This window comes from Nerophis lumbriciformis, linkage group LG36 (assembly GCF_033978685.3).
Source record: "Nerophis lumbriciformis linkage group LG36, RoL_Nlum_v2.1, whole genome shotgun sequence".
Taxonomy (NCBI): domain Eukaryota; kingdom Metazoa; phylum Chordata; class Actinopteri; order Syngnathiformes; family Syngnathidae; genus Nerophis; species Nerophis lumbriciformis.
The window spans coordinates 15,802,501-15,820,000 of NC_084583.2; the positions used below are offsets into that span (position 1 = coordinate 15,802,501).

The 17,500-nt window shown below is 37.3% G+C and overlaps 1 protein-coding gene across 3 annotated transcripts in view; it reads left to right on the forward strand.

Moving 5' to 3' along the window:
* Window positions 1-17,500, forward strand: part of rad9a (RAD9 checkpoint clamp component A) — a 29,302-nt gene that overhangs the window by 9,875 nt on the left and 1,927 nt on the right. For all 3 annotated transcript variants that reach the window (XM_061930688.2, XM_061930687.2, XM_061930685.2), the window contains exons 5-11: window positions 2,138-2,252; window positions 5,530-5,629; window positions 5,753-5,853; window positions 5,950-6,056; window positions 10,363-10,427; window positions 10,497-10,586; window positions 14,382-14,595. In XM_061930688.2, the coding sequence (XP_061786672.1) occupies window positions 2,138-2,252; window positions 5,530-5,629; window positions 5,753-5,853; window positions 5,950-6,056; window positions 10,363-10,427; window positions 10,497-10,586; window positions 14,382-14,595 (792 nt within the window). The remainder of the gene's footprint in view (window positions 1-2,137; window positions 2,253-5,529; window positions 5,630-5,752; window positions 5,854-5,949; window positions 6,057-10,362; window positions 10,428-10,496; window positions 10,587-14,381; window positions 14,596-17,500) is intronic.

Below are 17,500 nucleotides of genomic sequence, written 5' to 3' on the forward strand. Positions count from 1 at the left end.
TTTATTTTTTTTGCAAATAATAATTAACTTAGAATTTCATGGCTGCAACACGTGCCAAAGTAGTTGTGAAAGGGCATGTTCACCACTGTGTTACATGGCCTTTCCTTTTAACAACACTCAGTAAATGTTTGGGAACTGAGGAGACACATTTTTGAAGCTTCTCAGGTGGAATTCTTTCCCATTCTTGCTTGATGTACAGCTTAAGTTGTTCAACAGTCCGGGGGTCTCCGTTGTGGTATTTTGGGCTTCATAATGTGCCACACATTTTCAATGGGAGACAGGTCTGGACTACAGGCAGGCCAGTCTAGTACCCGCACTCTTTTACTATGAAGCCACGTTGATGTAACACGTGGCTTGGCATTGTCTTGCTGAAATAAGCAGGGGCGTCCATGGTAACGTTGCTTGGATGGCAACATATGTTGCTCCAAAACCTGTATGTACCTTTTAGGATTAATGGTGCCTTCACAGATGTGTAAGTTACCCATGTCTTGGTCACTAATACACCCCCATATCATCACAGATGCTGGCTTTTCCACTTTGCGCCTATAACAATCCGGATGGTTCTTTTCCTCTTTGGTCCGGAGGACATGACGTCCTCAATTTCCAAAAACAATTTGAAATGTGGACTCGTCAGACCACAGAACACTTTTCCACTTTGTATCAGTCCATCTTAGATGAGCTCAGGCCCAGCAAAGCCGAAGGCGTTTCTGGGTGTTGTTGATAAACGGTTTTCGCCTTGCATAGGAGAGTTTTAACTTACACTTACAGATGTAGCGACCAACTGTAGTTACTGACAGTGGGTTTCTGAAGTGGTCCTGAGCCCATGTGGTGATATCCTTTACACACTGATGTCGCTTGTTGATGCAGTACAGCCTGAGGGATCGAAGGTCACGGGCTTAGCTGCTTACGTGCAGTGATTTCTCCAGATTCTCTGAACCCTTTGATGATATTACGGACCGTAGATGGTGAAATCCCTAAATTCCTTGCAATAGCTGGTTGAGAAAGGTTTTTTTTAAACTGTTCAACAATTTGCTCACGCATTTGTTGACAAAGTGGTGACCCTCGCTCCATCCTTGTTTGTGAATGACTGAGCATTTCATGGAATCTACTTTTATTACCAATCATGGCACCCACCTGTTCCCAATTAGCCTGCACACCTGTGGGATGTTCCAAATAAGTGTTTGATGAGCATTCCTCAACTTTGTCAGTATTTATTGCCACCTTTCCCAACTTCTTTGTCACGTGTTACTGGCATCAAATTCTAAAGTTAATGATTATTTGCAAAAAAAAAAAAAAAATGTTTATCAGTTTGAACATCAAATATGTTGTCTTTGTAGCATATTCAACTGAATATGGGTTGAAAAGGATTTGCAAATCATTGTATTCCATTTATATTTACATCCAACACAATTTCCCAACTCATAAGGAAACGGGGTTTGTCAATATATATATATATATATATATATATATATATATATATATATATATATATATATATATATATATATATATATATATATATACTATTTTTTTTTTTTTTTTTTTTTTTTTTTTTTATATATATACACACCCCCCATCGCCCCCCAGCGGGCCTTTTGAATATCTCCCTAATTAATAATCCGTTCAAAAAACGCGAAAAGGATAAAAGTTTCTTCAGAGTTCCTCGAGAGGTAATTAAGAAGGGCGAAAGAGTGCAAGATTTTAGGAAAAGCGACAAGAAAAGTGGCACACCCTCCAATCCAAGGGAACAGATCGAGTTGAAAAACACATTGATATTGATTTGATATACTTTTACCATAGAGCATTTTCCCTTTAAGTTTTATCTTGATATTATTTGTATTTTATCTTGTTTCGGAGTTCTTGAAACGCGTTTTTGCTACGAGTGTGTCCTCCACCCTGAGCCAGCCCACTTTGGAGAAGTGGATAGGAGTGAGGTGGGATCTGGGTTGGAGGTCTAAAAGTAACCTGTGATTATTTATCTAGAAGTAAGCCATTTCTTTTTGGCAGTTTTAATTAGTTTCACACAATGTCATTAATAACAACTAATCACTAATTATGCTCATCCTAAACTGTAGTCAACATTAATTGAGCTATTTTCTCTATCACTTATGTGTGTTTTTCTGATGTCATTATTCAGAGTGTGGCGGCAGTCTTCAGGTCTCTGGCGTCTCTGGAGAAGACGGTAGAAAAGTGTCACATCGAGCTGGACAAGCGAAAGGATCGACTTACCTTCACGCTGCATTGCAAACACGGTATGGCGGCGCCACTTCACTGCTGCGTTGTCCCGATACCAATGTTTTAGTACCGGTACCAAAATGTATTTCCATACTTTTTGGTGAACATTCTAGACAACTTGTCTTTTAGTAGTAAGGAAGCAGACGTATGCGGTAACACATTGTGTAATTTCTCATTCTATTGTGTCAAAATTACGAGGGACAAACTCATACTTGCCAACCTTGAGACCTCCGATTTCGGGAGGTGGGGGCTGTGGTCGGGGGTGGGGTGGGGCGTGGTTAAGAGGGGAGGAGTATATTGACAGCCAGAATTCACCAAGTCAAGTATTTCATACATATATATATATATATATATATATATATATATATATATATATATATATATATATATATATATATATATATATATATGTGTCTTAATTAGATTATCCAAAAAATAGTGCTCGATACCGTGGTAGAGCGCATTATATGTATGTGTGGGGAAAAAAATAGTCTTGTGACTTTTTTTCCCACACATATATATATATATATATATATATATATATATATATATATATATATATATATATATATATATATATATATATATATATATATATATATATATATATATATATATATACATATATATATATATCCTGAAAATATGCAAACAAAACTGTGTTTAGATAATTAATACTTCAAACTTGCATAAATAAATATTAAGGAATATAACATAACTTGGCTTCTGAGAGCTTCAAATTGTAATGTATAAAATGCTAAAGTTGTTGATAAATAAGCAATTATTTTAATAATTAAATATGGTAATTTTAAATTAATTATTATGATAATTTTAAATTAATTATTTCAAATATGTTTAATTTAATGTATAATTCTATGGCTGGATGTAATAAGGAGTCAGAAAAAATACAAATAAAAATACAATTTATTTTTAGCAAAATATAGTAAAAATATTTTTAGTTGTTTTTTTTTAAATTAATAAATATATTTATTTTTAGGTAAGATAAACATAATAATACAATTTATCTCTAGTCTGATTTAGTTCTTGTCACCCTGTTGTCCTCCCGTCAATAGGGAGATTTTCGGGAGAATATTTGTCCCGGGAGGTTTTCGGGAGAGGCGTTGAATTTCGGGAGTCTCCCGGAAAATTCGGGAGGGTTGGCAAGTATGGACAAACTGTTAAAATGAATTATTAATCCATTTGTTCATTTACTGTTAATATCTGCTTTTTTTTCCGTTTCAACATGTTCTATCTACACTTCTGTTAAAATGTAATAATCACTTCTTCTTCTCTTCTTTGATACTTTACATTAGTTTTGGATGATACCACACATTTAGGTATCAATCCGATACCAAGTAGTTACAGGATCATACATTGGTCATATTCAAAGTCCTCATGTGTCCAGGGACATATTTCCTGACTTTATAAACGTAACCTCTTAAGGCCCAAGCTGTTTGTTTACATGCTTTTTTTTATATCTATTTGCTATTTGGGCTTATTGGACCCTAATTACAATAAAAACTAAGAATCATCTTTTGATATGATGTACTTAGTCTATAAGTAACAAACGTGTACTTCATGTTTAGTGACATGCTAATTCTTATTTTTACACTTTTATTTTCCAAGTTCCATTGTATGTTATACTCTTCTGACACCACTAGATGGCAGTATAAGTGTCCACGTAAGCGGCCATAAGACCCCAATTCAGTAGTGTACACAATTTTGGAAATAAGAGCTAAAAGGTGCTGTCCACCTATGTGGCCACTAAGCCTTAAAATATGAATTTTAAAAAAAGGTAAAAAGATTGTGTGACGATGAAAAATATCGATGTAATCATAGTAGTATCGACTAGATACGCTCCTGTACTTGGTATCATTACAGTGGATGTCAGGTGTAGATCCACCCATGGCGTTTGTTTACATTGTGCGGCCGGTGAGCTACGTTGTGTAGTGAAGCAACTTTCTTTTGTAAGAAACGTACTTTATTTGTCGCCATGTAGGCGAGGATTAGTGATTTAGAAGCAACTAAAACACTGCGGATGGACATTAGCCGCTAGCTAGCTAGCCATCTTTTAAAGCACCTCTTCCTGAGGGTGTTTCAGTGTTATAACTTCACCTTTATTTTTACTTTTTGGCCAAAATGCGTCCGTTTTCCTTTTTCTGTCTACACACTGTGTCTGCTTGTAAGTACTCCGTGCGTGTGCGCTGCCGAACATGCTCCTCTGCTCGCAAAACGAGCAATGTCACGACGTGACGACGCTCCATCATGCCCAGTAACCAGTACTTTTCAAACAGAGTATAGTACCGTTTTTGATTAATTAGTACCGCGATACTATACCAGTACCGGTATACGGTACAACCCTACCTGGAAGTCGTAAGTCGTTATCTAAAACAGTGTTTTTCAACCTTTTTTGAGCCAAGGCGCATTTTTTGCGTTGAAAAAATGCGGAGGCACACCACCAGCAGAAATCATTAAAAAACGAAACTCAGTTGACAATAAAAAGTCGTTGTCGCAATTGTTGGATATGACTTTAAAGCATAACCAAGCATGCATCACTATAGCTCTTGTCTCAAAGTAGGTGTACTGTCACATCACACCCTGACTTATTTGGACTTATTTTGCTGTTTTCCTGTGTGTAGTGTTTTAGTTCTTGTCTTGCGCTCCTATTTTGGTGGCTTTTTCTCTTTTTTTGGTATTTTTCTGTTGCAGTTTCATGTCTTATTTTGAGCGATGTTTCCCGCATCTACTTTGTTTTTATCCTTCTTCGTGGGGACATTGCCGATTGTCATGTCATGTTCGGATGTACTTTGTGGACGCCATCTTTGCTCCACAGTAAGTCTTTGCTGTCGTCCAGCATTCTGTTTTTGTTTACTTTGTAGCCAGTTCAGTTTTAATTGTGTTCTGCATAGCCTTCCCTGAGCTTCAATGCCTTTTCTTAGGGGCACTTACCTTTTTTTTATTTTTTGTTTAAGCATTAGACACCTTTTTACCTGTACGCTGCCTCCCGCTGTTTCCGACATCTACAAAGCAATTAGCTACCTGCTGCCACCTACTGATATGAAAGAGTATTAACCGGTTACTCTGCCGAGCTCAACAACAACACATTTGCAGACTATAATTACTGGTTTGCAAAAAATATTTTTAACCCAAATAGGTGAAATTAGATCATCTCCCACGGCACACCAGACTGTATCTCACGGCACACTAGTGTGCCGCGGCACAGTGGTTGAAAAACACTGATCTAAAAGAACAGCAACACATCCTCTGTTTATTTGACCGTTTTGTTGTCTGTAGGTCTCTTGAAGACGCACAACCTGTCTTTCCAGGACAGTGAGAGCTTGCAGGCGGTGTTTGATAAGGACAACAGTGCCAACACGTTTCGAGCCAATCCTAAGTATGTACTTTTGTGTAAACAAAACAAGGAGCACGTACTGGGTTGGGTTTTACGTGGAGCATGGAAACGTGGGACAAAAATAACACTAACATGACAAAGTGTCTTTGTCTTCTCTATCTTCAGGCTGCTTGTGGACACAGTTGTGCATTTCCCTCCATCCCTGGAGGAAGTGACTCTTTCAGTCAGTGATGAAAGAATGTGGTTTAGGAACCATGTGGATGAAGGTGACTAAGAAGTCGTCGTTTTTTTTGAAGCTATTTTGCTAATCATTTGTTGTTCGAGTGTAAGTGAACTGGCTTTTTTTCTTCCCCGTTTCCCAGAGCAGTCCAAGGCCATGCTGACGGAGCTGTGTCTGGCCTCTGATGAGTTTGACCATTTTGCCGTCCAAACTCACAACAGCATCACTTTCTGTCTGAAAGAATCACGGGTGAGAAATAAACACATTTTTAAGGAGGAGACCGCAGATCAGCAAGTTTATTTCACAATCTTGGTTTGAACACCTTCCTCTGCAACTGGATTTTGGACTTTTTAACGAACCGCACACAGTACGTGAAAATAGGCGAGCACATTTCTGCCACGCTCACCATCAACACCGGTGCCCCACAGGGTAGTGTGCTAAGCCCTGTGCTCTTCACCCTCTTCACACATGACTGCATAGCCTCTTCAACAGCCAATCTCACTGTCAAATATGCCGACGACATCACGGTGCTTGGGCTCATCAGTAACAATGATGAGACAGCATACAGTGCAGAGGTGCAACAGCTGTGCTAACAACAACTTGGTTCTTAACACTAACAAAACCAAAGAACTAATTGTAGACTTCCGCAGAAAAGGGCAGAAAAAAACACCCTCCACTTTTAATTAATAACAATCTCGTAGAAAGGGTGAAACAATTCAAATTCTTAGGGGTGAACATAACAGAAGATCTATGCTGGGACCATACTTGCCAACCTTGAGACCTCCAATTTCGGGAAGTGGGGGGTGGGGGGCGTGGTCGGGGCTGGGGCTTGGTTGGGGGCGTGGTTAAGATATATATATATAAGAAATACTTGACTTTCAGTGAATTCTAGCTATATATATATATATTTTATTACATATATATATATATATATATATGTATATGTATATATATAAATAAATAAAATAAATACTTGAATTTCAGTGTTCATTTATTTACACATATACACACACATAACACTCATCTACTCATTGTTGAGTTAAGGGTTGAATTGTCCATCCTTGTTCTATTCTCTGTCACTATTTCAGAACACACACATTATACAAATATACATTATAAAATCAATAAGAAAACGGGAGCTCTAATTTGGGAGTCTGAATTAGGATCAGATGTTCCTATATAAACATTGCGCACTCACGTCGCCTTTTTGTATTGATTACTGCAGCTGTGCACTGGATTCATTCACAAATACAAACTACAACTCACAAACACTTTAGAGTTAGGCTCCACCATCAGAATGTGTACTTAAACTTATAAAGATCACATGGATATTATTCAGTGAGTTGATTCACCAAAACTAACCTGTTATACAGGAGGAAAAAGCACACAGGACGTTTCAATTGTTCACAGACTGGTCGCTCTCATCAGAATGACAAGACACTTCCGGTCTGCAGGTGATAGCATTCAATTGGGAAGAAACGCCCTACTGCCCCCTACTGACCAATGTGAATACTGATAAATGTGTAATGACAGCTCCAAAAACGAATTCAAACCACAAAATAAAATAAATAAATCAACACAAAAATGTGACACATTATGGGTGGGTCACATATGCATGTACAGTAGATGGCAGTATTGTCCTGTTTAAAAGTGTCACAACATTGCTGTTTACGGCAGACGAACTGCTTTACGGTAGACGAAAACTTGACTGCTGTTGTTGTGTGTTGTTACCGCGCTGGGAGGACGTTAATGAAACTGCCTAACAATAAACCCACATAAGAAACCATGAACTCGCCCTCGATCATTAGCTGTTTATATTGTGGGAAAGCGGACGTGTGAACAGGCTGTCAACACGTCACTCAGGTCCGCATGGAGCTGGAGGGGGCGTGGCCTCCAGCTCCACCTGAATTTCGGGACATTTTCGGGAGAAAATTTGTCCCGGGAGGTTTTCGGGAGAGGCGCTGAATTTCGGGAGTCTCCCGGAAAATCCGGGAGGGTTGGCAAGTATGGCTGGGACACTATCACTGCTTCTACAGTCGGAAAGGCCCAACGGTGTCTTTTCTTTCTAAGGAAACTAAAATGCGCAAACATTCCGCAGAAATTAATGGTGGATTTTTACAATTGTGCCATCAGCAGTGTCCTAACTTACAGCTTTTTAGTGTGGTTTGCTAGCTGCACTAAAGCGAACCAACAGGCCCTCCAGCGAGTGGTTAAAGCGGCGGGGAAAATGACAAGGACAATACTCCCAGAGATGAGTGCCATGTACCGTATTTTTCGGAGTATAAGTCGCAGTTTTTTTCATAGTTTGGCCGGGTGTGCGACTTATACTCCGGAGCGACTTATGTGTGAAATTATTAACACATTACCGTAAAATATCAAATAATATTATTTAGCCTATTCACGTAAGAGACTAGACGTATAAGATTTCATGGGATTTAGCGATTAGGAGTGACAGATTGTTTGGTAAACGTATAGCATGTTCTATATGTTATAGTTATTTGAATGACTCTTACCATAATATGTTACGTTAACATACCAGTTGGTTATTTATGCCTCATATAACGTACACTTATTCAGCCTGTTGTTCACTATTCTTTATTTATTTTAAATTGCCTTTCAAATGTCTACTCTTGCTGTTGGCTTTTATCAAATACATTTCCCCAAAAACTGTGACTTATACTCCAGTGCCACTTATATATGTTTTTTTCCTTCTTTATTATGCATTTTCGGCCTGTGCGACTTATACTCCAGAGCGACTTATACTCCGAAAAATACGGTACACAGCTCGCTGCTTAAAGGGGAACATTATCACCAGACCTATGTAAGCGTCAATATATACCTTGATGTTGCAGAAAAAAGACCATATATTTTTTTAACCGATTTCCGAACTCTAAGTGGGTGAATTTTGGCGAATTACACGCCTTTCTATTATTCGCTCTCGGAGCGATGACATCGGGAAGCAATCCGCCATTTTCTCACTTTCGTCGGTGTGTTGTCGGAGGGTGTAACAACACGAACAGGGACGGATTCAAGTTGCACCAGTGGCCCAAAGATGTGAAAGTGACAAGAAATTGGACGAAATTTGTTCAAAATACGAGGCTGTGGGGAAAGCCGACGAAATGGTCAGTCGTTTGTTCCGCACACTTTACCGACGAAAGCTTTGCTACGACAGAGATGGCAAGAATGTGTGGATATCCTGCGACACTCAAAGCAGATGCTGACATCAACTCCAAAACTGGACGGATCAGCTTTCAGGAAAAGAGAGCGGATGAGGGTATGTCTACAGAATATATTAATTGATGAAAACTTTATTCATTACTCGCGGTTTTACGTAAATTATTATACATAAACTGTGTTTACCAATAATTTAGCTTAAAAACATTTATTTTTTTCAATCATTCGAGTACATTCGGGTAGTCTTGTGTAATGCAGTATTTTGTGTCTATTTAGGTATGGTTAACCTGAGTGCTGAAATCGTGGAAAAATATATGTTCTTAGCGCGCCTGAAATGGGCTGTCTGCACTCTCAAAGTGCATGTTGTTGCCAAATGTATTTCATATGCTGTAAACCTAGTTCATAGTTGTTAGTTTCCTTTAATACCAAACAAACACATACCAATCGTTGGTTAGAAGGCGATCGCCCAATTCGTCCTCGCTTTCTCCCGTGTCGCTGGCTGTCGTGTCGTTTTCGTCGGTTTCGCTTGCATACGGTTCAAACCGATATGGCTCAATAGCTTCAGTTTCTTCTTCAATTTGGTTTTCACTACCTGCCTCCACACTACAACCATCCGTTTCAATACATGCGTAATCTGTTGAATCGCTTAAGCCGCTGAAATCCGAGTCTGAATCCGAGCTAATGTCGCTATAAACTTGCTGTTCTATGCGCCATGTTTGTTTGTGTTGGCATCACTATGTGATGTCACAGGAAAATGGACGGGTGTATATAACGATGGTTAAAATCAGGCACTTTGAAGCTTTTTTTAGGGATATTGCGTGATGGGTAAAATTTTGAAAAAAACTTCGAAAAATAAAATAAGCCACTGGGAACGGATTTTTAATGGTTTTAACCCTTCTGAAATTGTGATAATGTTCCCCTTTAAAGCGAGTACACAACATCCTGAAGGACAGATACCACCCAGCACATGGCTTCTTCAACCTGCTACCCTCTGTAAGGAGGTATAGATCAATATTTGCGCCAGGACCACCAGAATGTCTCACAGTCTGTATCCCCAGGCTGTGAGACTGCTAAATGAACAGTCTGCCATCTTATTACCTCACTCTTCACCACCTCAATAATTGTGCTCTGGACATTGCATTGCTGCAACATCAACGTAACACCCATCAGACATCTGACTCTTCCCACCCCCACACCCCTCTATTCGCCATCTTCTTGACAATGCTAAAATGTCAACTATTGTCAACCTGCACTTCAATGCAGTTTCTATGCCGCTAGTCGAAGCCAAAACAAAATCTCATTGACATATATGACTTAAGTGTTATTATGACAATGACAATAAAAGGAATTGATTGATTGATTTACATTATGTCTCCTGCAGGGTCTGTTACTTTTTGCAGAGTCGACAGGTCTCCCTATTTCTATGTACTTTAATGAGCCGGGCAGGTATGCACATTCACGTGGAGAGAATGCACCTCGCTGCCTTTTATTGACATTTGTTTGTGGTTCTTTCAGCCCTCTCGTGCTCTCGGTGACTGACAGCGTCCTGGAGGGCAACTTTGTGCTGGCCACACTTTCAGACGACAAGAGAAACACCACAAAAAGGTAGCGTACAAAAATATCGCATAGTCTCAACTAGGGATGTCCCGATCCGATATTTGGATCGGATCGGCTGCCGATATTTGCCAAAAAATTGCGTATCGGCAAGGCATGGGAAAATGCCGATCCAGATCCAGTTTAAAAAAAAAATCCGGTCCGTGTTTTCCAACGCACCGATTTAAATAATACATTCCACTTTTCTGCTGCTTCCTAATTTCCGTTCCGCATTTTCCAGTACACCTTCAACACATCCACAGGTCTGTGGATTCTCACGAAGTTGCTTTTAGCTGCTGGCATTACACTACAGGCTCTTCTCACTCTTTCCTGTGTCTCCCTCTCGCAGACAGAAAGTGCACCTTCTTACACACGTCACATACTGTCACGTCATATGTCACATACTGTCACGTCATACGTCACATACTGTCACGTCATACGTCACATACGTATACGCCCTCTTCGAGCAGAGAGGTAGCAGCATGGCTAACGTTAGCTGTGATGCTAGCGCAGCCGTGCGAGCAACGCTCCCTCTAAGGTGCTCGCCTGTGCAATTGCGCACTGTTTAAGCGTCCTCTGCGCATAGCAAATCTATGCCACGCACAAAATCAAATAAAAAAATAAGCGCATAACAATTTTCGACACACGGACACGACAGAGAAAACAGTTTTCGTCATCATTGTTCAAATATTGTGACGTCTGTCGAGACGCTTATCTCCATTCGGTGCCACACGTCCACACCATCAAAATGCCGAGGCAAAAATTTCCACATCAACACCGTATGAAAAAATGTGTGATTTTTTTAGTTGTGATTTCCTTCTCTGCATGAAAGTATAAAAGTAGCATATATTAATGCAGTATAAAGAAGAATGTTTTAATGTAGACATGTAAGCCTTGAAAGAAAATTTAGAAAATCAAGACTACATTTCCTGCAAATGGGTGCATTTCTACCCTATATTTAAACTTTAGATTTATTCTCATATCAAACTCTTTTGGCTGTCTTTTTGACACTTACATTCGGCGCCCCCCTCCACACTCTGGATTATAAATAATGTAAATAATTCAATGTGATTATCTTGTGTGATGACTGTATTATGATGATAGTATATATCTGATAGTATATATCTGTATCATGAATCAATTTAAGTGGACCCCGACTTAAACAAGTTGAAAAACTTATTCGGGTGTTACCATTTAGTGGTCAATTGTACGGAATATGTACTTCACTGTGCAACCTACTAATAAAGGCTCAATCAATCAATCAAAACACATAGAATCATCATACTGCTGTGATTATATGCATCAAGTGTTCATTCAAGGCTAAGGCAAAATATCGAGATATATATCGTGTATCGCAATATGGCCTTAAAATATGGCAATATTAAAAAAAGGCCATATCGCCCAGCCCTAGTTCAATGATGCCATTTCTGTTTGTCATGTATAATTTTGTCTATTTTGTGTTTATCCTTGAATAAACAGGTCAGTTTCTTGTTACCAACCATTGTGTATTATTCAAACTCCCCTAATTCAGCTGGCTAGTTGTTATCAAGAGTACTAAAACCCTTTTCAACATGATTCTGACAACTAAGTAGGCTAAATAACTTTAAACTTTATTACATGCTCGGATAGGCCAGTATCGGTCAGTATCGGTATCGGTCAGTATCAGTATCGGATCGGAAATGCAACAACAATATCGGTATCGGATCGGAAGTGCAAAAACCTGAATCGGGACATCTCTAGTCTCAACTATGGTTGTACGGTATACCGGTACTAGTATAGTATCGCGGTACTAATGAATCAAAAACAGTACTATACTCTTTTTGAAAAGTACCGGTTCTGTCTATCTGTGTTGGCCCTGCGATGAGGTGGCGACTTGTCCAGGGTGTACCCCGCCCCAATGCAGCTGAGATAGGCTCCAGCACCCCCTGCGACCCCGAAAGGGACAAGCGGTAGAAAACGGATGGATGGATGGGTTCCCAATTTATTTATTTTTATTTTTTTTTAACGGGCATGATGGCACGTGGTGACATTGCTGGTTTGACGTGTAGAGGAGCTTGTTCGGCAGCGCACACACACACAGAGTACTTACAAGCAGACACAGTGTGTAGACAGAAAAGGGAGAATGGACACATTTTGGCTTAAAAAGTAAAGATAAAGGTGAAGTTATAACACTGAAACACCTTCAGGAAGATGTGCTTTAAGACATGGCTAGCTAGCTAGCGGCTAACATCCATCCGCAGTGTTTTAGCTACTTCTAAATCCCTAATCCTGGCCTCCATAGCGACAAATAAAGTACATTTCTTACAAGTAACATTATCACTGGAGGACGAGGAATAGCTAAACATGCTTCACTACACACCGTAGGAGGATACAATAGCTCACCGGCGTCACAATGTAAACAAACGCCATGGGTGGATCGACACCTGACATCCACTGTAATGATACCAAGTACAATAGCGTATCTAGTCGATACTACTATGATTACATCAATATTTTTTTAGCATCACAAAATCTTTTTGCCTTTTTGAAAAATGTATATTATGTTTATAAAGTCAGTAAATACGTACCTGGACACATGAGGACTTTGAATATGACCAATGTATGATCCTGTAACTACTTGGTATCAGATCCATACCTAAATGTGTGGTATCATCCAAAACTAATGTAAAGTATCAAAGAAGAGAAGAATAAGTGATTATTACATTTTAACAGAAGTGTAGATAGAACATGTTAAAAGAGAAAATAAGCAGATATTAACAGTAAATGAACAAGCAGATTAATCATTCATTTTCTACCGTTTGTCCCTCATAATGTGTACAAAATAATAGGTGTATAAATGACACAATATGTTACTGCATAGACTAATTAGGAGTCTTTGTTTGTTTACTTACTACTAAAAGACTAAATTACAATAATAAACATATGTTTCATGTACCCTGAGATTTTTTGTTAAAATAAAGCCAATAATGACATTTTTTGTGGTCCCCTTTATTTAAAAAAGTACCGAAAAGTATCAAAATACATTTTGGTACAGGGACAACCCTAATTGTGTGTAGTCTTTGTGTTTTCATTGTCAATTTTGTCTTATATTCTTGTCTTCATGAAAGAAACATGCTTGTATTATCATTAAACACCTTTAACTTGTTAACAAAAACCTCTCTTTCATAAATAAATCAATATAAATGATATATATGAATGAGGTAGATCCCCTCCACTTGAAATTGAAGAGTAGCTCGCCCGCAGAAAAGGTGTGGCCACCCCTGGTCCAGATCTTCCCGGTTAGCCACTCCGTGCTTGGTCATACATGGCATGTAACCTCCTCCAAACTCCGAGGACAAAGCTCCGAACAATGGGAGACCGGGCTTTCTGCTCCGCCGCTCCCAGTCTGTGGAACGCTCTCCCTGACCACCTGAGGGCACCGCAGACTGTGGATGCTTTTAAAAAAGGCTTAAAAACCCTTTTTTTTTTTTTTTTTAAAGCCTTTTTTTAGATATGTACATACTAGTTCTAGCTATTAGGCTGTTCTAGTTTTTATTTTTATTATCTTTTAATTTATTTTTTTAATACACTGTAGCACTTTGAGGTTGTTTGCTCAATGTAAAGTGCTTTTTACAATTAAAATCTATTATTATTATTATTATTATTATGTGGGAATCGCGCGTCAAAAATAATCACATTTAAAGGACATTTGACCTCTACCCTAATGCCTTTTTAAAATCTAACATTAGTGACCTCCGACCATACAACTGTTCCACTCCAAACATCTCAGGCAGCAAACTCATATCATTTTTTTCAACTCCACTCCAGAGGGAGCTCCCCACCGCCGCTTCCTCCTCCCGACGACTTCATGAACGACGACATGGACGCCTACCTCATCGCCATGGATACCAGCATCGCACCGGGTCCTGCTGAAACTGACCCTACCGTTTCTAAACAGCACAATATAGCCAATCAGAGGTCAAGACTGCACGGTCAAGAGGAGGAGGAAACGGCAGAAGAAGATGCACCACCAAATAAGAAGGTTTGTCTATTTTTTTAAACTTCTTTTCTGGAACAACAAAAGTGGTTTTATTAAAATGTACACTTTTTTGGGGATTTTGCCCATCATTCACAATCTTTATGTGAGACAAGAACCCGTAGGTTTTTCTTTTTGTTATGCATTCTAAATTGTAAATAAACGTTAGCTGACAGTCAATGGGAGCTCCTCTATTTTGCCAGGATTAGGGTTAGGGTCAGGGTTGGGATTAGGGTTAAGATTAGGGTTAGGGTTAGGGTTAACCCCAAAACCGCCAACAATACTCCCATTTATACAACCTGAATACTAACCAAGTGTTCGTGATATTGCTATTATAATTGCTAACGCAGACGGTCTAATTTGGTGATCGTAGAGAGTAACTAGCTTGATTCACATCTAAATTTGTGAAAGTTAATTTTAGATTATAAATCATGCCTCTTTTTTTCTTTCAAGCTGTCATTTCATAAAAATAATAATGAATCAAAATCAATATTATGAATTATTGACCTATTCAAGGCTCCGATTATTTCACATCAAAAATTCCACTGTGAAATATTTTTGGGAGAAAATATTGCATATTTTGTGTTTGCCGTATCAATAACAAAGTTTTCTTTGCCAAAAAAAACCAAACATAAAAAATATTAGAAACTTGTAATCGACGGACATAGCAGAAGTTGATGTAGGGACTTACGGATTGAAAGTAAAAAAATAAATAAAATGTATGACTTATTTTTAACACTTTTATGAGTGGGGCACTTTTTGATCCCCAATAATTTTAGTTGGATTTGTTTTTAACTGTCATTGCTCAAAAATTAATAATGAATTAAAATCAATGATGTTATGAATTATTGACCTATTTGAGGCTCCGATTATTTCACATCACAAATTCCACTTTGAAATATTTTTGGGAGAAAATATTGCATATTTTGTGTTTGCCGTATCAATAACAAAGTTTCCTTTGACAAATAAAACCAAACAAAAAAAAAACATAAAAAATATTAGAACCTTATAATCGACAGATAGAGCAGAAGTTGATGTAGGGACTTAAGCATTGAAAGTAAAAAAAAAAATGTATGACTTATTTTTAACACTTTTATGAGTTTTATTTGTTTTTTAACTGTCATTGCTCAAAAAATAATAATGATTTATGAATAATTCATAACAGCAATGATGTTATGAATTATTGACTTATTTAAGGCTCCTATTACTTCACATCAAATAGTCCACTTTGACATTTTTTGGGGGGGAGGAATATTGCATATTTTGTGTTTTTGCCATAAAAAGCAGGGTTTTGACTAAAAGGGCATACAACATAAACAAATTGAATGTATATGAACATACAGATCTAAAGATGATCGAGAGGTTTAAGCATTGAATAAAAACATTATGAAAATTGTTATATGATTTGTTTTTAATATTTTTATGACTCAGACCCTTCTGCGTCCCAAACTTGAGTGAAGCACTCAGGGTTAAAAAAAAATCTATAATATCCATAATCTAAATCTATAATCTTTTTTTTTTTTTTTTTTTTTAGGAAAAAAATTATATTCTAAAATCATGCCTCTTTTTTCTTTCGAGCTGTCATTTCATAAAAATAGTAATGAATCAAAATCAATGTTATGTATTATTGACCTATTCAAGGCTCCGATTATTTCACATCAAAAATTCCACTATGAAATATTTTTGGGAGAAAATATTGCATATTTTGTGTTTGCCGTATCAATAACAAAGTTTTCTTTGCCAAAAAAAAAAAAACATAAAAAATATTAGAAACTTATAATCGACGGATAGAGCAGAAGTTGATGTAGGGACTTACGCATTGAAAGTAAAAAAAAAAAAAATGTATGACTTATTTTAAACACTTTTATGAGTGGGGCACTTTTTGATCCCCAATAATTTTAGTGGGATTTGTTTTTTAACTGTCATTGCTAAAAAATTAATAATGAATTAAAATCAATGATGTTATGAATTATTGACCTATTTAAGTCTCCGATTATTTCACATCAAAAATTCCACTGTGAAATATTTTTGGGAGAAAATATTGCATATTTTGTGTTTGCCGTATCAATAACAAAGTTTCCTTTGACAAATAAAACCAAACAAAAAAAAACATAAAAAATATTAGAAACTTATAATCGACAGATAGAGCAGAAGTTGATGTAGGGACTTACGCATTGAAAGTAAAAAAAAAAAAAAATGTATGACTTATTTTTAACACTTTTATGAGTGGGGCACTTTTTGATCCCCAATAATTTTAGTGGGATTTGTTTTTTAACTGTCATTGCTCAAAAATTAATAATGAATTAAAATCAATGATGTTATGAATTATTGACCTATTTAAGGCTCCGATTATTTCACATCAAAAATTCCACTGTGAAATATTTTTGGGAGAAAATATTGCATATTTTGTGTTTGCCGTATCAATAACAAAGTTTCCTTTGACAAATAAAACCAAACAAAAAAAACCATAAAAAATATTAGAACCTTATAATCGACAGATAGAGCAGAATTTGATGTAGGGACTTAAGCATTGAAAGTAAAAAAAAAAAGTATGACTTATTTTTACCACTTTTATGAGTTTTATTTGTTTTTTAACTGTCATTGCTCAAAAAATAATAATGAATTAAAATCAATGATGTTATGTATTATTGACCTATTCAAGGCTCCGATTATTTCACATCAAAAATTCCACTGTGAAATATTTTTGGGAGAAAATATTGCATATTTTGTGTTTGCCGTATCAATAACAAAGTTTTCTTTGCCAAAAAAAACCAAACATAAAAAATATTAGAAACTTATAATCGACGGATAGAGCAGAAGTTGATGTAGGGACTTACGCATTGAAAGTAAAAAAATAATAAAATGTATGACTTATTTTTAACACTTTTATGAGTGGGGCACTTTTTGATCC